The following is a 19,458-nucleotide window of genomic DNA, read 5'->3' as shown; positions in this document are numbered from 1 at the left end:
GGTTTTGGGGAAAGTATTTACGTCAACCCACAAGATGGTTATCACATCAACTGGCTACACACTGATAGACAAACGTGCGCACCACACAGACAGACAGGGGCAATATTGCTGGAAATTAATGACCAGATATTGTGTTTGGTGTAGCTTTTTAAGCCAATAGTGGCTAACCAGGGATGGGATAATGTCAATGTTGCTTTGATTAGATAGTAGCCTGGAGCTTGCGGTGTCTGATACTTGTGTGAGTTGTTTATGACAGTTTGGGTGGAACGTGAAAATTGCATGTACTTTCAGAATTGTTTGGCGAGCAACTCATAGGTGGCCTGCGAGATACTGGTAGCTTGCGATTGACCTGTTGGAGACCTCTGTCCTAAGATAACATATGGAATTGTTTTAAGATGGTTACACCATGGATCATTTAGCTATTTGATGTTGAATTCTGGGTGGTATAAAAACATTTTTTACAAATGATTTGAAAAATATAGAAAATATTGTCCTTTAGTAGTATATAGTAGCATAGCCCATAGAAACACATTGAATAACACGTTCATAAATGGCAAAACAGTCAAACAAATATCATAAGGAATAAGGTTTTTGAGGTGTCTGTCCTATTAACTAGGATATGGAGGTAAGCTTTTGTTTTTTGGAAACATATTTAACTTCTTTTTGTTGTTGGCACAAAACTACCTCCATACTGCCATCCATTTTTTAAACCAGTATGGAGTTACTTTTAGACCAGTCCCATGACACTCGTAGAGCAAAACGGAGAACACCATCGTGTTTGTGAGAGTCTTAACTTTCCATAGAGTGGTATTAGTTTGTAGGCCAAACCGTTTCGGACTCTACAGACGTTTTTGTGAGAATACCGATTTTCGGGAAGTCTGATGGTCTAAACACCACAGGTGAAGAAGGCTGACAAAGATTGTGATAGATTGAGACGCAGCCCATGCAAAAAAAACTGACGGATTTCGATGGGGATTTTTGTATTATATTACATAGATTGTCTTAAAATTAAGATATTTCATATATTAGCATTGATGGAACAAGTTAACTGACTTTCTGAGCATTATATAGAAAAAAATATTTTCTTCACAGGTTTTGGTCTGTCCAACTTAAACGTTTTAAACCTCCTTTACAACAGGCAAACCAATTGTAGTTTGAGGTGATGGGCTCAAATTATCGGCCCATAAGTTTTATTGCTCTGGATACCAAGGTGCTCGCCTGGGTATCTCACTGTGAAAAAGTGTTTCACTATTCGCAATAAGGCACATATATAAAAACATGGGTAAAGCTGATCCCAGAAAACAGTTATCAGTTACAGAGAAGTTACAGAGAAGAAATAAGAAGAAGGGCACAACTTTCCTCTAAACTGTCAATCTTACCTTAGTGCTGATGGAGGGCCTCCTTTGTCTTTGGTGAAGAGGGAGGGAGAGAGAGAGATGAGAGAGAGAGCCAAGGAAAGATGAGGAGAGAGTGGACAGCGGCTTAAATATCACCTGTCCCCTCGTCCTTCTTCTTCCCTTCTCCCACCTACCCACCTACGTACCACCATAGCTGCTTCTATTTCTCTCTCACTCTTTCCTCTCCCCCCTCCCTTCCCTCCCTTTCTTCTCAGGTGCTCACACATACAGACAGAGTGCTTGACCTCAGCACGCAACAGTAGCATCAGGACAGATCAGACAACAGGCTTGCGTCAAAGTATTTTATTTTATTATGGGCCGTTACACAGTGGTTAACATACTGTAAATACTATTAGCATAGTTTAGCGAAAATGATACAGCATTGGTTGTGAAAGTGTAAGATTGGCAAAGTGGTTAATTTATTATGGCTTTTGGTGAGCATGGCAGTGGCTCTGTGATAGAGCTTGTGCGCAACATCATGTCATGTGGTGGGTGGTCTACCTGTAAACACTACGTATGTCTATTTAGTACAGTATACCACTGGAAAAGAGACCTGGAAACGGAAAAGGAAATGTGCATCTGTGTATCCTGTACAAATCAGATTTGGGGTCAATTTGATGTTAATAAACCAATTCACAAAATTCACAAAATTGTGAGGATTTTTCAATTAATCTACTGAATTGGCTGAGTTGGAATGGAATCCAACCCTGGTACATAGCAGAGTTCTTAAAATACACTGGGGTAGGGCACAGTGTGATAGGTCACATTGTCTATCAAGCTATAGTGTCAGCCTACCTGCATTTAGGTACAGAGTGTCATAGTTTCATCATCCTTGAGTGGACACAATTCTAACACAGGTGTGCATAGTGTCGATGTTTAGACTGTGGGGAACTGCAGGAGGGTACACAGCTAGCTCATGCATACAGTACACTGTGCTAGTGGATGAGGCCTATGTACATTCTGTAGCATTAGCAGGAGATGTTAGCATGTTGCTAACTGCTAGTGAGTGGCATGGTTTTTCACATAGTCGAGATAGGAAAGTAATGTCGTTGTGCATTACTGTTGTGCATTACTGTAAAATACACTGGTTTCCTCAGAAAATAATATTACATTACAAAATATGCTCTTTAACTATGTTAAGTTGAAGAAAAAAAGCATGCTTTGGATGTGTAAAGAATGCCAGATGAGCATTTGCTTTCCTTAGTTGAAATGAATCATGCAAGCAATGCAGCATAGCAAGAGAAGAGCACGAGTGTAGTAAAATGCTTGGATAAGTGAAGGGAAGACTTTTTACAAGTGTCAAGGTGCGACATTTTGATTTTACATGTCATTCTTATTAGTAGATTGGACATCCTCTGTATTTCACTGAAGGGTTTGAAGCTTAACCTGTCATAATTAAAAAGCATTTATACTGTATATCTCCATGTCTCAGTTGTTGGTGCAATGTGGTTTCATGCGTGATGCAACATGAGATTTTTCCCTTGATTGCATTATTAGTGAAGGAACCATTTAAAAAAACATTAAACTACAATTAACAAATTGTCTGTATCTATCCGACAAATATTTACTAGGGTGTAAATAACCTGAGTGTTGGGCTGTACAGTACAACCCCTGCATTCCATTAAAGTAACTGTACAGGGTTTCCAGATTTCTGTTAAATATGACCTATAATTAATTACAATATGAATTAAACAGTTTTCCTTCCAAGAAATTTAGTCAGGCAGATGAAGCTGATTGGCCAGTTCAGCAATTAAGCCAACTTGACATCACGTTAAATTAGGAAATGTATGGCCTCTAATACTTTGGCCTCTAATACTAATTTATGCTTTGGCCACAAAACGAATATAGGATGAGTCAACAACATTATTTGGGTATGAGTTAACAGAATATGAGCTTTTAAAAGTGAGATTTCACTGGAGAGTCATTTTAAGGCTTCCAAAACGTGTTAGTGGTCCAATTCAGGACATACTGTACCTACTCATTCAATGGTTTTCTTTATTTTTACTATTTTCTACATTGTAGAATAATAGTGAAGACATCAAAAATATGAAATAACACCAAAAAAGTGTTAAACAAATCTAACTATATTTGATTTTAGATCCTTCAAAGTACCTGGAATGCTTTTCCAACAGTCTTGAAAGAGTTCCCTTGAAAGAGTTCCCACATATGCTCATATACTCTGTCCAACTCCTCCCAAACGGTCTCAATTGGGTTGAGATCAGATGATTTGTGGAGGCCAGGTCATCTGATGCAGTACTCCATCACTCTCCTTCCTGGTCAAATAGCCCTTACACAGTCTGGAGGTGTGTTCGGTCATTATCCTGTTAAAAAACAAATGATAGTCCCACTAAGCGCAAACCAGATGGGATAGCGTATTGCTGCAGAATGCTGTGGTAGCCATGCTGGTTAAGTGTGACTTGAATTCTAAATAAATCACTGACAGTGTCACCAACAAAGCACCCCCACACCATCACACCTCCTCCTCCATGCTTCATGGAGGGAACCACACATGTGGAAATAATCCGTTCACCTACTCTGCGTCTCACAGACACAGCGGTTGAAACCAAAAATATCAAATTTGGACTCATTAGACCAAAGGACAGATTTCCACCGGTCTATTGTCCATTGCTCAAGTTTCTTGGCCCAAGCAAGTCTCTTCTTATTATTGGTGTCCTTTAGTAGTGGTTTCTTTGCAGCAATTCGACATCTGAATAGTTGATGTTGAGATGTGTCTGTTACTTGAACTCTGTGAAGCATTTATTTGGGCTGCAAATTCTGAGGCTGGTAACTGTAATGAACTTATCCTCTGCAGCAGAGGTAACTCTGGGTCTTCCTTTCCTGTGGCAGTCCTCATGAGAGCCAGTTTCATGATAGCGCTTGATGGTTTTGCAACTGCACTTGAAGAAACTTGTCACAACAAAACTGATTGGCTCAAACGCATTAAGGACATCAATTCCACAAATTAACAAGGCACACCTGTTAATTTAAATGTATTCCAGGTGACTACCTCATGAAGCTGGTTGAGAGAATGCCAAGAGTGTGCAAAGCTGTCAAGGCAAAGGGTGGCTACTTTGAAGAATGTCAAATATGAAATATATTTTGATTTGTTTAACACTTTTTTGTTTACTACATGAATCCATATGTGTTATTTCATAGTTTTGATGTCTTCACCATTATTCTACAATGTAGAAAAACCCTTGAATGAGTAGGTGTGTCCAAACTTTTGACTGGTACTATACTTGCTAAAAAGAGTATAATATACTCTCTGTAACACTACTGGTTTAAGGATTAAATCAGTTTACAGACCTAGGTTAAAATACTATTTGAAATAAATTGCCAAGTTTGCCTGGTGTAATGGACCAATAGAATAGTCCAAAAACGTCAAACCCCGCCCACCTGGCACTCCAGGAGGGCTAAGCAAACACTCCCAGCATTTAAAATATTTAAAATAGTATTTGAAGTCTGGCAAATTCATTGCAACTCAGGAAATTCAGATGAGTCACAGATAGCTATCAGTAATCAAGTAACTCTTGTGTTGGTTTTGTCCAAGGTTGTGCCCACTATGGTTAAGTCAATGGTTTTAAGCACTGGGATGTAATTTCAGGTCAAACAGGGTCTCTCAACACAGAGAACAGGGGTGTGACCAGGTAACCCAGCAAACCTGATGGTAACGGAACTAGGAGGAAAACAAACAAAAAATACACTTGAAAAAAGGGTTTCAAAAGGGTTCTTCAGCTGTCCCCATAGGATAATCCTTTTTGGTTCCAGATCAAAACCATTTTGGCTCTCTGTGGAAAGGGTTCTACATGTAACCAAAAAATAGTTCTTCAAAGGGTTCTCATGTGGGGACAGCGGAAGAACGCTTTTTGGTTCTAGATAGGAACTTATTTTCTAATAGTGTAGAAACAATACCAACACATTACCTATACAAGGGTCAAGTTTCTGTTGTGACTTTTCACATCAGGTGTAACGTTTCAGGCTAGAAGAGCCACTTTTCTTCAAGTTTGAGTGTCTGTTTCGTTTTCCTTTCCTCTTGGTTCTGGTGGATTGGGTTGCATGGAGAAACGGCTCGCGACCCATATCAAGGGCCCCTAGTGGGCCCCCCGGGTCAGCGGCCTGCTGCTTAAGGGCTATTTTGGGCTCCCTTGGGGCTGCAAGGGTTCTGGTGTTGATTCCATCCTGGGCCCTCAATTATTTACTAGAAGGCCAATATTAGGACACACCACACCTGATCCTCCATGGCTATTGGCTAGCTAGTAGTGGAGAGGAGTCCATAAACTCCAGATGCTGTCCTGCCTGGATTTTCCAGGAAATGAGATTGACGAAACAAAGACAGAGAGAGACTAGTCTGAACTAAGAACCCTAGCAACACAATTTGTTTATTGTCATGTCATGCCATGTCAGAGCTTAATATCAATGACAGAGTTGCAAGGGAAGAAAAGAGAGAGAGAGCACTTAGACAATCTTGCAAAGCAAATTGGTCAATGTAACATTTCTAATGTTAAGTTGTGTTAAATTCTCTCTGTAATTGTTAAATTAACACTCATTGGTGTAAAATAATCCCAGTGTTGGTGTTAATAACCAGTGTTAAACCAAAACCACACCCATCATTATCATATTTCCCAGCATGCTCTACTGCAGGCATATTTTTTAGAATTGTTTCAATATCTATGTATTTGCATGTACATTCATTAATCTTATTCTTCTCAAATATAACTAACATACATTTTTCTAAACTATTCCAATCTGGTACTTGGACTTGATTTAACACTGTCAGTGTTAATTTAACACTGGAGAATTTGATGTGTAGCAAATGTCAAGTACAACTTGAGATGGCCTGACTTGACTGTACATTGTGGAATGTACTGTAGTATAGTGTTGCATTGCGTCATTGTAGATGAGCAAAGGGAGAAAGAAGGAATGCAAATATAAAAACATTTAGTATTGCATGTGTGTCAGTGTATATCAAGATGAATCAGCTCTACAGGTGTGTAAATGTGTCAATTTCAGAGGATGTCAAAATTTCACATCAATGAATGGCAGAATGAATTATATATACATATAATAAAGTATAGTGTGCTATATAGGGGGAAGTATATCAACATAATGGCATGTACCGCTGCAATGTAAATAATTGTAGTGTAGTTTATTTTAGTACCAAATACTGGGTTTATGTATGTGTATCAACATGTATGTGCTACTGTGGTGTTGCAACATATACTGTACTGCATGGTATTATTATTATTATTATGGTATTAGCACTCCTGTTTGAAGGGTGGGTTGCATAGTGTACTGTAGTTTGTTTTAGGGTAGTGAGGTGTCTATCAGTTTGGTGTTGGTGTGTATTGTAATGTCCGGACTGGACCGGTGGTAAACTCCTATGAGGCCTCCTTTGTCTTCTCCTCCTCGGTTGCTGCTGGTGCTGGCTCCTCCACCTTTTTCACCTCTTCCACCTTTTCTGCCTCTACGACTGCCTCTGCTGGTGCCTCTACAGTTGTGGCTGTCTCTGGCTCAGCCTGTGCCTCCTCTGGCTGTGCCTCGGCTTCTGCCTTCTCTTCCTTTACCTCTGTTGCTGCTGGTGCATTCTTGGTCTCTGTTGTGGCGGCCGCACTCTCAGCTGGCGTGTCCACGGCAGCGGTGCATTGCACGCTCAGGGAGGTTGCTAGGTAGCCCACCAGCTTCATGTACTCCTCGAAGTTGACTTTACCGTCCTGGTTAGCGTCCAGGCCCTGTTGCATTTTCTTCACCGCCTCGGAGCTGTCAGTGTCCTGGGTACAGAGTAGATACAGAGACGGGCAGACATGACTCAGAGGCGACGCCAGCAGAGGTGACCTCTGTAGTAACTGACCCCTTACATCACAAAATGCAGTACTGTTTGTGCAGCCGGATTAATAGATAGACCTCGATTTAACCGAGTTAATCCATGTTGGTGCAACACACCCTATTTTATATGTTAGTCTGTAGTGTCTCCTATTTCATACATACCATAGATATCTTACTAGTGCAGCAGGCAGCATAGCGGTTAGAGAAATAAGCCAGCAACCAGAGGGTTGCCAGATTGTATCCCAGGTCTGACGGGAAAAATCTGGTGGGAAGTGAGCTGGTAACCGAAGGGTTACTGGTATTAAATCCTAGACACTGTTGCCTGCTGTTGTGCTCTTGAGAAGGGTACTTAACCTCCCACAACTGCTACAGGGCGCCCAGTATGACAGCTCCCTGCTCCAACCTGTATATGTACAGTGGCATCCAAATGTATTGACACCCTTGATAAATATGAGCAATAATATATAAAATAACGAATTCAAATAATGAGCTATAATTGAACGCTTAAAAAAATTGGGAAATTATATTATTTTATACTAATTAAATTGCTCAGAGAAAGAGATTTTGTTAACAATTAATACTTTTTTCTCTCAAAAAAGGTAGGGGTCAAAATTGTCACCCCTAACTATGCTAACCTTCCCTCTTATTTATTAATGGTGAGAGGTTAGCATTTCTTTGGGGTATGATCTTTGACCCTCTGTAACTTTCTTTACTTTTCTGCTCTTTTGCACACCAATATCTCTACCTGTACATGACCATCTGATCATTTATCACTCCAGTGTTAATCTGCAAAATTGTAATTATTCGCCTTCCTCCTCATGCCTTTTGCACACAATGTATATAGACTCCCCTTTTTTTCTACTGTGTTATTGACTTGTTAATTGTTTACTCCATGTGTAACTCTGTGTTGTCTGTTCACACTGCTATGCTTTATCTTGGCCAGGTCGCAGTTGCAAATGAGAACTTGTTCTCAACTAGCCTACCTGGTTAAATAAAGGTGACATAAAAAAACATAATAAAACATATCATTATCATTCATTCAGGATTATCCATAATCATGGAAGCATCCACATTAATGCAGAAGTGTTTAGAAACGTATTCTGTTCTTATTTATAATAAACGTGACTCCAAAATGACACAATACATTACTTATAATAAATTTGGACACAAATCTTCTGAAACACAACAAAAACTAACTGCAAATGCATCCAACAAGTCACAAACTTTATGTAGTCCTTGCATGCTAGGAATATGGGACCAAATACTCAACTTTTGACTGCTTCATTTTGAAGAATCTTTAGGGGTGTCAATTATTTGGACCCCTACATTTTTTAGATTTGTTTGTATTACTTATACAAAAATATTAAACAAAATATCTTTCTCTGAGTAATTGAATTAGTATAAAATAATATAATTCCCCCTTGACTTTTTCCACATTTTGTTACATTACAGCCTTATTCTAAAATTGATTAAATTGTTTTGTTTTTACTCATCAATCTACACACAATACCCCATAATGACAAAGCAAAAACAGGTTTTAGATTTATTTGTAAAATGTATCAAAAAAAGAAACTGAAATATTACATTTACATAAATATTCAATCCCTTTACTCAGTACTTTGTTGTAGCACCTTTGGCAGCGATTACAGCCTTGAACCTTCTTAGGTTTGACGGTACAAGCTTGGCACCCCTGTATTTAGGGAGTTTCTCCCATTCTTCTCTGCAGATCCTCTCAAGCTCTGTCAGGTTGGATGGGGAGCGTTGCTGCACAGCTATTTTTAGGTCTTTCCAGAGATGTTCGATGGGGTTCAAGTCCGGGCCACTCAAGGATATTCAGAGACTTGTCTCGAAGCAACTCCTGCGTTGTCTTGTCTGTGCGCTTAGGGTCGTTGTCCTGTTGGAAGGTGAACCTTCGCCCCAGTCTGGGATCCTAAGCACTCTGGAGCAGGTTTTCATCAAGGAGCTCTCTGTACTTTGCTCCGTTCATCTTTCCCTCAATTCTGACTAGTCCTCCAGTCCCTGCCGCTGAAAAACATCCCAACAAAAACATCCCCACAGCATGATGCTGCTTACCACCATGCTTCACCGTAGGAATGCTGCCAGGTTTCCTCCAGACGTGACGCTTGGCATTCAGGCTAAAGAGTTCAATCTTGGTGTCATCAGACCAGAGAATCTTGTTTCTCATGGTCTGAGAGTCCTTTAGGTGACTTTTGGCAAACTCCAAGCAGGCTGTCATGTGCCTTTTACTGAGGAGTGGCTTCTGTCTTGCCACTCTACCATGAAGTGCTGCAGAGAATGTTGTCCTTCTGGAAGGTTCTCCCATCTCCACAGAGGAACTTTGGAGCTCTATCAGAGTGACCATTAGGTTCTTGGTCACCTCCCTGACCAAGGCCCTTCTCCCCTGATTGCTCAGTCTGGCCATTTGGCCAGCTCTAGGTAGAATCTTGGTGGTTTCAAACTTCTTCTATTTAAGAATAATGAAAGCTAACTGTGTTCTTGAGGACCTTCTATGCTGCAGACATGTTTGTGCACCCTTCCCCAGATCTGTGCCTCGACACAATCCTATCTCAAGGTTCTACGGACAATTCCTTCAACCTCATGACTTGGTTTTTGCTCTAACATACACCGTCAACTGTGGGACTTTATATAGACAGGTATGTGCCTCTCTAAATCATGTCCAATCAATTGAATTTACAACAGGTGGACTCCAATCAAGTTGTAGAAACATCTCAAGGATGTTCAATGGAAACAGGATGCACCTGAGCTCAAATTCGAGTCCCATAGCAAAGGGTTGAATACGTATGTAAATAAGTTATTTCTGTTTTTTAATTTTAATACATTTGCAAAAAAAACAACAACAAAAAATGTTTTCAGTTTGTCATTATGGGATATTGTGTGTCGATTGATGAGGGGAAAAAAATAGTTAATACATTTTAGAATAATGCTGTAACGTAACAACATTTGGAAAAAGGGAAGGGGTCTGAACACTTTCCAAATGCCCTGTAGCTCAATCAAAGAGTTCAAAAAGGTGTAGTGTTAATAGCATGCATAACCATGGTGAGTGTGCAGGCTGCAGTCTAACTGACCATCATGATGTTGTGGAGCTGGCTCTTCACCAGCTTCTGGAAGTCATTCCCTCCCAAACTCTCCTTCCCTTTGGCTGATTTCAGGAAGACACCCACTACCGTCTGAATGGCTGACTCCATGACTGCTGTCTCTCTCTGCCCCGAGATAGAGGGGTATGGTTTTGTAGAGAGGGATGAACAGGGTGATTGGGGGAAAGGGGGGAGAGGAAGCAGGTAAGAAGGAATGAGAGAGAGAAAACAGAGATGGTACGAGATATTGAGTGACACAGGCAATGCACATTTTACAAAATTATTTCCATAACAATCTATTTTAAGGAGATAAAGATAGGACACCACAGTGGGAAAAAGAAACGGTGGATGTCCTTGAGATACACAAAGGCTTGTCGTTTCAGGTGTTGAGTCTGGAACTCCTTGGTAGAATAGGGTAGGTACGCAATGGACAGGCGATGTGCGATAAACTAAGAGGGCGAGAGAGTCTGACTGAAAGACAAGCGGTGATGCGCAATGGAAGGTCGGATTTTTGATTGGTCATCTGATCTACTGAAGCCACTATTAGTACAGTTCCCGCTCAGCCCAGTCAAAACTGTTCGCTGCTCTGGCCCCCCAATGGTGGAACAAACTCCCTCACGACGCCAGGACAGTGGAGTCAATCACCACCTTCCGGAGACACCTGAAACCCCACCTCTTTAAGGAATACCTAGGATAGGATAAGTAATCCTTCTCACCCCCCCCCTAAAAGATTTAGATGCACTATTGTAAAGTGGCTGTTCCACTGGATGTCATAAGGTGAATGCACCAATTTGTAAGTCGCTCTGGATAAGAGCGTCTGCTAAATGACTTAAATGTAAATGTAAATGTATTGGTCCAAGGTTTCAGATTACCTCAGGGATTACCTGCCATCTGTCTCTCCACCTTTCTATCTCTCTCTCTCATTCTTTATATGTCTCTCTCTCTTTCTTTATCTGTCTTGCCTCCTCACACCCTTATGCACTCTCATGTGACAAAAAAATGATTTTTTTTTTTTAGGGACAGACATTTTACACATGCATGCGTGTTAGTGTGTGCTGTATGCGCCTTTATATGTGAGTAATCCGGTATGTATGTAATATAGCCCGTAAGCGTTGGACTGATTGAATGAGATATGCGTGATGTGTCCTATTAATCACAATAGACAGCTGTATGTGTAAGATGGCCCTCACACGGAGCACAAAATACAATGCATGCCAGTGAGTGACAGATCCATACAGGAATTCCCATTCCTTTCTGTCAGAGGAGATCACTTAAACAGGATAAGAATGTACAGGCCACACTAGTTTGCCCCAAAGCAGTGGAGAGAGATGTTTGCTCGTTTAATGAACCAATCTCACTCGATTGTCAACTTTAGTATTTAAATGTAGCACACAAACTACACACACACGTCCGCCAAGAAAAAGCATACACTGTAAAGGGATTACTGTGAATTTGACAGTAGCTTACAGGCAGCTCGGTGGCAAGTCAAATTTTGTATTTCATATTACAGTACACCTACTGAAATACAAATACAGTATCAGAGCAAGTCCAGTGTAATGATACAGAGTATAATATGTCAAATTCACTGCATTATAGTGTAAAAAAGTATATGCTACCATAATCGGAATCAATACAAATATGAATTCATTAATACAATTCATTGAGGGGTTTGTATTTCACAGTATTTTACTGTAAATACAAGGGATTAATGCAAGCAGGTTAGCTCCTGGGTAACTTGTTAACAAATACAGTATATTATTGTATATTTGGTGTTTTATAATACTTGCACTTCTAGAGGCTTTAACAAAGGCTTCCAAACTACAGCAACTAACAGGTCCAAAACAGCCCAAAAGGACGTTGCAAAATGCTCAACCATTTTGTTGTGTTACTAACATGCTGACCACACATACACTACCGTTCAAAAGTTTGAGGTCAATTAGAAACTTAGAGAAGCAAATTTTTTGTCCATTAAAATAACATCAAAGTGATCAGAAATACAGTGTAGACATTGTTAATGTTGTAAATGACTATTGTAGCTGGAAACGGCTGATTTTTAATGGAATATCTACATTGGCGTACAGAGGCCACCATCACTCCTGTGTTCCAATGGCATGTTGTGTTAGCTAATCCAAATGTATCATTTTAAATGGGTAATTGATCATTAGAAAACCCTTTTGCAATTATGTTAGCGCAGCTGAAAAATGTTGTGCTTATTAAAGAAGCAATAAAACTGGCCTTTTGGCTAGATGAGTGTCTGGAGCATCAACATTTGTGGGTTTGATTACAGGCTCAAAATGGCCAGAAACAAAGAACTTGAGAAATGTTCTTGTTCTGAGAAATGAAGGCTATTCCATGCGAGACATTGCCAAGAAACTGAAGATCTCATACAACGCTGTGTACTACTCCCTTCACAGAACAGCACAAACTGTCTCTAGCCAGAATAGAAAGAGTGGGAGGTCCCGGGGCACAACTGAGCAAGAGGACAAGAACATTTGAGTGTCTAGTTTGAGAAACAGACGCCTCACAAGTCCTCAACTGGCAGCTTCATTAAAATAGTACCCGCAAAACACCCGTCTTAATGTCAACAGTTAAGAGGCGAGTCCGGGATGCTGGCAGCAAGTCCTGCCACTCATCTCCTCATTGGGGTTTAGGAGCATATACCCACGTCGGTGATTGAAAGATGAAATGAGCTGAATATGTGTTTAAAATTCACTGCTTGATTGAGGGACCTTACAATGTGTGTGGGGTACAGAGATGAGGTAGTCATTCAAAAATCATGTTAAACACTATTATTGCACACAAGAGTGAGTCCTTGCAACTTTGGTGACTTATTCATTTTAAAAAACTTGATTAGGCTTGCCATAACAAAAGGGTTGAATACTTATTGAATCAAGACATTTCAGCTTTTAATTGTGAATGAATAAAAAAAAGGTTCTAAAATAATTCCACAATTTAATCCATTTTAAATCCAGACTGGAACACAACAAAATGTGGAAAAATTCAAGCGGTGTGAATACTTTCTGAAGGCACTGTATAAATTGATATATCCACGTATGAGTTAAATTGGTACAGCGTTGGTAGTCACAATTCTTGAATTTCCATTTCTGTCCTATCCTTACATGTATTATTTACTTGGTGGCCTGGCTGCAACCTGGCTATGCCTTCTCACGGTCAGGGTCAGTGACAGTCGACCTCATCTCCAAACGGTCGACCGACAGCATGTGTCGAGCCGCACCACTCCCTAAATCTGATTAATGAACACAGGGCTTCTATTATTTAGCCAACGTCACAAGGACAGCTCTGACCCCGCCTCAGTTCCGACACACACCAACTAATCCCTATTATTTGGAGCAAAAGACAAACAAACTACTCAGCAAATAATTAAATATAGACAGAGGTTTCCCGTTTCACTCCAGAGCCCAAAGGAGATTGAGTGTTGTGTTTCCAAATGGGTGAATGTGATACAGTATGTGTTCTGAGTAATGGCAATACTACCGCTCGTGTGGCATGAAATATTAAGAGAGGAACAAGTTAGGTTGTGGCTATATACTGCACCGAACAGGCTTGCAGTGCCTCTCTAACTTATCACATAGGTCTACTAAAATACTGCTGAACATCAATGGTGCACAAAGCTAAGAATGAGAATTCTGAGCCAGTTGAAGAGTGTCTTGAGCTCTGGTTGTTTACACAGGTTTTACTTTTGGACATTTATAATCATTGTAGATCTTTTAGGAAATAGGTTGTAGTATGTAGACTATGACAATAATTTATTTTATTTATTTAACCTATATTTAACTAGACAAGTCAGTTAAGAACAAATTGTTATTTACAATGACGGCCTACTCTGGACAAACCCTAACCCGTACGACGCTGGGCCAATTGTGCGCCGCCCTATGGGACTCCTCTAGCACTGAGATGCAATGCCTTAGACCACTGCTCCACTCGGGAGCAAGGCGCAATGCGAATGATCACCCTTACACATACAATGTAACGGATAACTGTAAATGATAGATTTCTTTTGTATTATCAACATTATAATACTCTGAAACATTTTAATGCAGCATACTGTGAATTATGGTGCATTATGGGAAAATGTTCTGGGTGGGGAAATAATTGCCGTATTTCTTATGGTACTGCAATTCCGCCCCACAGAATACAGTACCGTACCATATTTTTGGAGTACAAAAAAAAACGTTTGACCATTAGTGGGTGCATGGTATTGTTGTTTCTATCTCATTAACATATTTTGAGGCATGCCTTGTAAAACGCTATATTTGTTGCAGCAGTGAGTGGGAATGCTGTACCAATTTAACTCATATGTGGTTATAATGCCCCATCAATTAAAAATGTATAGGGGACAGATTCAAGTGGAAGCAAGTCTTACACCTTAAACGGTTAAGCATTTTGCCATGTCCCTTTGATCTGTTTTTCTCTTTAGTCGCTGCCAGTTCCGCAAGCCTAAACTAAGGCCTCTAGAAAGTGCAAGTGCTAAAACACAAAATATTCATTAATATGCTGTAATGTTTGTAAACACCTTACCTAGCAGCCAACCTGCTTGCACCAATCTCTTGTAATTACAGTCAAATACAAACCCTTCCCGTCAATGAATTTCATTCAGTCATCCATTAATTCATTTATTAGTTCATTCCGATTTATGGGAGCGTTTACTCTTTTTTTTCTCTTAAACTTTGTGTCATTGCAGTGGTTTCTTTGATATTATATTTACTTTAGTGGGTGTACTGTAATATGACAAACAGAATTGTACTTGCCACCGAGCTGCCTGTAAATTACTGTCAAAATCACGGTAACCCCTTTACAGTGTAGGTTTACCCATAGGTTATATGTTATTTCGGATAGTCCATACATTTTATGCCAGTTGTACAAACCAGACAGGCTCATATGGCCCACGGTAGGCTAGATAACAGCTGATCGACCCGTTTACAAAAGAGGCACACTTATCTCAGGTATGTTTTGTTTGAGTGTGCACACGCTATGACTGATCAAGAATAGCTATGCGTTTATGATAAATAATGCACTAACGTAGCTAAATCGTCCCCCCCCCCCCTTTTGAATTCAAACGTTATCCGCTACTTGCAACGTAAAAAATAACGAGTCTTTCTTGGAGTCTCTAAAAGCGTCGTCGTTGGCACTGTCCCTCGATGAGAGCGTGTAGAAAGTTCCTGCGAGGGTGAATCTAAAACGTGGCACACGCGTTATGATTTAAGCAAGTTTACAGTACAAAACCTTTTCAATAAAATATGGACAAAATGTATAACTCACCATATACTTCCTATAGGACAAGCGAACAGATCAAATGTGCCCAACTTTGTGTTTGTTTTCCGTCTATCTCCGCTGCTTTGAGACCGCAAAAGAAACTTGCCAAACTAGCGCTGCATAATCTCTTCCGTGATTTAGTTTTTTCTTCAACTTTTTTTCCTGACAAGGCAAAGGGCGTGTACCTGGGAGAGTGCGACAAAATAAAGGGGGAATGTGGAAAAGATAAGACACTTTTTTTTATGAGGGGCAGAAATGTGTATCACAACCTTGGAACCTAATTCCTATTTAGTCTATTATCTTTGGTATGTGGTGCTAGTTTAGATTATGTGTGATTTGTATTGTTCCACGCCAATAATTCGAATTCATAGAAGGAGGAGACATTGAGGTTTGAGTGTTGAGTTGCTTTTAACCCTTTTGTATCCAACATCGACTTCCAGCTGCATTTTACAGTCTAGCTGTTAGCCTACTGTATGTTTGGACAGTAGTGATCTTTACCCCCCTCATACACCCAGGCTCATGGGAGTGGCAACTGCCTCAGGAGCATATCCAGACCACTCCAGGACCACAACACTAAAATGCATGTCGACACACACGCCCTGAGGGAGTGTTTCATGCTGTATCAGTGTGTCATTGTTTGTCAGAGTAGACACACTCATTTGTCATCAGTCACACCCACACTGGCACCTTGCTGTGTTTAATTAGGATACAAAGTCTACAGTTTCCCATCAAAATTGCAATGGAAATGCCTAACTTGTGAAGCATCGCTTAGCAGAATAAAATGGAGGGAAGTGTATGCTATAACACAGCAGGTGAGCATGCCAGAGAAAATAGCAGTGAATGTGTCCCAAATGGCACCCTATTCCCCATATAGTGCACTATTTTTGACCTTTCACTAAACAAACAACTTCATTAAACAATAGAGTACAGGGACAGGTAGTATTTGTACAGACACCAAGCAGCTCTCCTTTATTCAATGTATTGTTGTTGACCTAGGAAAAACGTATATTGGTAATGGAGACACAAAGATTGTAAATAGCAGCAGGGATGTAGACTGCATTTACATCACTGTGTAACACTTGGAAAGGCAGCGTATCGGCATTATAAACCCGTATGGAATAGTTTTGCTGTACCTGGTGTAGTTGTGGGAGCAGTGTAGGGTTATGATCCAATTATGCTATTAAATCAAGGTTGTAATACAGCCACACTGAGAGAATGCACAAGAGGGGGGTGGACAGAGCCAGACTGGGACCAGAGATTGAGCCCGGCATTTCTAACACAGGCCCATTTTCCCCCCTCTAGGCTTCCACCTAAGTAATATATGTCATATACTGAGGCCAGTGAACCATAGGAGACAGAAGGTGAGTTAAGACAATGGATCCTTTTATTCAAAGTCACATGCTTTAGAAAATGATCAACTAAAGAATTGTGCATGTCAATTCAGATCAAAAGTTTACCACACAGCTACATTCAGGATAATTTCATTGGACTGTAGCCTAATGCACAATGCTAGTCCAACAGATTCCCATGAAGTCTTTTTATTGGCTAAAAGCCCCCTTGCTTGTTGGCAAGTTTTCCAATCAGCTGCCAAAACTCCAAAAATGTCAGCTCCCCATCATTGTTTTCGTCCAACGAGCCCATGAGCTGCTCGATTACGGCTGGATCGCTGGCGTTCTGCAGACAATCAGAGAGGAGAAAGGGGACAGTGATCCATTCAGGCCCAGACTGGGTTAACAATGAGCTGCATGGTTAAGGCTACTCTGCCATCTAATGGTAAATAATAGTACAGTACTATAGAACAAATGGCACGGAGTCTGAGTTCCACAAACTTTGGTTGCAAAGTGTTGTTTTGCAGAATAAAATGGAAGGAGGTTTATGCCATAACACCTGGTGAGCATGACAGAGCAAATACCAGTGACTTACATCCCAAATGGCACCCTTTTTCCCGAGAGCAATAGAAGTGGTACAGAAAAGGATTTGGCCTGCTATCACTAAGGTATATATGATGCTTGATATCACGTCATTCAGCCACTCACTCACGGCTCTAGATAATTTATTGCGAAATGGATGCCAAGTATGAAGTGGGTGCTGAAGAGGACTAAGGTTGTGTCCCAAATGGTACCCTATTCCCTGTGTAGTGCACTACTTTTGGCCAGGGCCATTAAGGTTCCGGTCTAAAGAAGTGCACTTACATATAAAATAGGGTGCCATTTGGGACTCAGTCAGATTTACCTTGACAAAAGTAGGTAGTTGAAAGGCCACCAGGCTGCTGAACTCCCCTTTGCTCAAGGTGTTTGAGGATCCATCCTTTCCAGCAAAGGTCTTGAACTGGGAGACAAGTACATTGATGGCAGATTCCATTGTAGTGAGTCTGTATGAAGGAGTTGACTGCGAATACATGACAAGAGAAAGAAACCAGTCGGCTTATGAATTGTCAATAAATGTTATTACAAAGCTTTTATACATTGTTGAAGCAGACTTTACAATAAAGCCAGCAACTAAATGATGAAAAACCAGAAAATCATGTGAAATCAGATTGAGAGAGAAGACAGACAGAACAGCATTAAAGGAAAACCAGTCATATGTTGTCTCACCTGATGAGGTATGGTCTGGTTGCAGCAGGTATGGAGAACCTTGTCTTGTCTTTCCAATCTTTCTTCCCCTCTTTTATTGTCTCCATCCCCCCTTGATGATGCAGACGTCAGCGGAAAACCAACAAGTTTCCATCAGGACATTCTTATCTAGCTTTCTAATTTTCCATCACACCTTCTGGAAGGCACACAATCACCCCCAGACCCAAATGCACATACAAATTTGACATACCGCTGGACATAAACAAATATATTGATACGATGGGAGTTTACTACAGTCCAATTCAATACTATTCTGTAGTTTTGATGTTATAAACAATTGATCAAAAGTCAGCAAATAATTTCTGCAATATTGCTGACAGGACAATTTATTTCAGTTGGTTTCCTTGCAGTGTTGTGGACTTAGGATAACATCTCTGTCAGCTCATTTTAATCAGGAACCTGAATCAAAACTGAATCAGCATAGATGCATTCATACATAACATCTCTCAAACCCTACATTGATGACAAAATGGTTTGAAGAAAATGCTGTATCATCAAATGATAGTGATCCAGGAGTGTAAGTCTGCACACAAATGTATGCATATCGGAGAGAGAGAACACGAGAGAGAGAGAGAACGTGTGTGTGTGTATGCATCTCTGAGAAAAGGTGTGCAGTGGTGTTTCCTCAGGTTTTAAAATGGGAGGCCTGTTCACTATGTATCTAGGCCTAGTGGGGAGGCCCAGTAGTAAAGCTTCTGCTTGACCAGTTGTTTGGGAGATGTAGAATGTTAGGTATGACAGCTTCAAAGTGTTGGACAAGAACCATCCATCATTACTGACAGCTTTACTAATCAGTTAATCTAATCAGGACTGGTACAGACTCACTGCTTCAAGTCACGCATAGGTTACCTCTCCAACGGCACCCTATTCCCTGTATAGGCCACTACTACCCACAATGGTGGGAAAAGTACCAAATTGTCATACTTGAGTAAAAATAAAAAGATACCTTAATAGAAAATGACTCAAATAAAAGTCACCCAGTAAAATACTACCTGAGTAAAAGTAAAAGTTTTTTTTTTTGTATTCCTGGCCGGCTTAAGAATTCAAAATGTAATGAGTACTTTTGGGTAAGGGAACATGAATGTAGTGAAGTAAAAGTTATCAATAATATAAATAGTAAAGAACCCCCCCCCCCCAAAAAAAAAAAAAAAAAAAATCTACTTAAGTAGTCCTTCAAAATTGTTTTACATAAGTGCTTTACACTGCTGACTACCCATATAGCCAAAATGTCAAAAG

The 19,458-nt window shown here is 40.3% G+C and overlaps 2 protein-coding genes across 2 annotated transcripts; both read right to left on the bottom strand.

Annotated features, from left to right (window-relative positions):
• Positions 1-5,758: 5,758 nt before the first annotated feature.
• On the bottom strand, positions 5,759-15,878 carry LOC118398352 (uncharacterized). The gene is made up of 3 exons (XM_035793608.2): positions 15,596-15,878; positions 10,307-10,441; positions 5,759-7,165 (listed from the first exon to the last, which is right to left on the bottom strand). Exons 1-3 carry the CDS (start codon positions 15,596-15,598, stop codon positions 6,776-6,778), a joined length of 528 nt encoding a protein of 175 aa, XP_035649501.1. The 5' UTR covers positions 15,599-15,878; the 3' UTR covers positions 5,759-6,775.
• A 1,073-nt stretch (positions 15,879-16,951) lies between these two features.
• On the bottom strand, positions 16,952-18,319 carry LOC118398354 (protein S100-A11-like). The gene is made up of 3 exons (XM_035793609.2): positions 18,184-18,319; positions 17,822-17,977; positions 16,952-17,263 (listed from the first exon to the last, which is right to left on the bottom strand). Exons 2-3 carry the CDS (start codon positions 17,948-17,950, stop codon positions 17,135-17,137), a joined length of 258 nt encoding a protein of 85 aa, XP_035649502.1. The 5' UTR covers positions 17,951-17,977; positions 18,184-18,319; the 3' UTR covers positions 16,952-17,134.
• Positions 18,320-19,458: the final 1,139 nt, after the last annotated feature.

The sequence above is a fragment of the Oncorhynchus keta genome, chromosome 19 (genome assembly GCF_023373465.1).
Source record: "Oncorhynchus keta strain PuntledgeMale-10-30-2019 chromosome 19, Oket_V2, whole genome shotgun sequence".
Taxonomy (NCBI): domain Eukaryota; kingdom Metazoa; phylum Chordata; class Actinopteri; order Salmoniformes; family Salmonidae; genus Oncorhynchus; species Oncorhynchus keta.
The sequence above is the reverse complement of the archived record's forward strand: the minus strand, read 5'-3'. Positions and strand labels throughout refer to the sequence as shown.

What these genes read in the sequence shown, in the direction of transcription:
- LOC118398354 (XM_035793609.2), bottom strand. Translation starts at nt 17,950, where the DNA reads ATGGAATCTGCCATCAATGTACTTGTCTCCCAGTTCAAGACCTTTGCT. An exon ending in AACTACCTACTTTTGTCAAG is followed by an intron (nt 17,264 to 17,821) that starts GTAAATCTGACT and finishes GATTGTCTGCAG; the next exon opens with AACGCCAGCGATCCAGCCGT.
- LOC118398352 (XM_035793608.2), bottom strand. An exon ending in AGCTCCACAACATCATGATG is followed by an intron (nt 7,166 to 10,306) that starts GTCAGTTAGACT and finishes CTCTGTACCCAG; the next exon opens with GACACTGACAGCTCCGAGGC.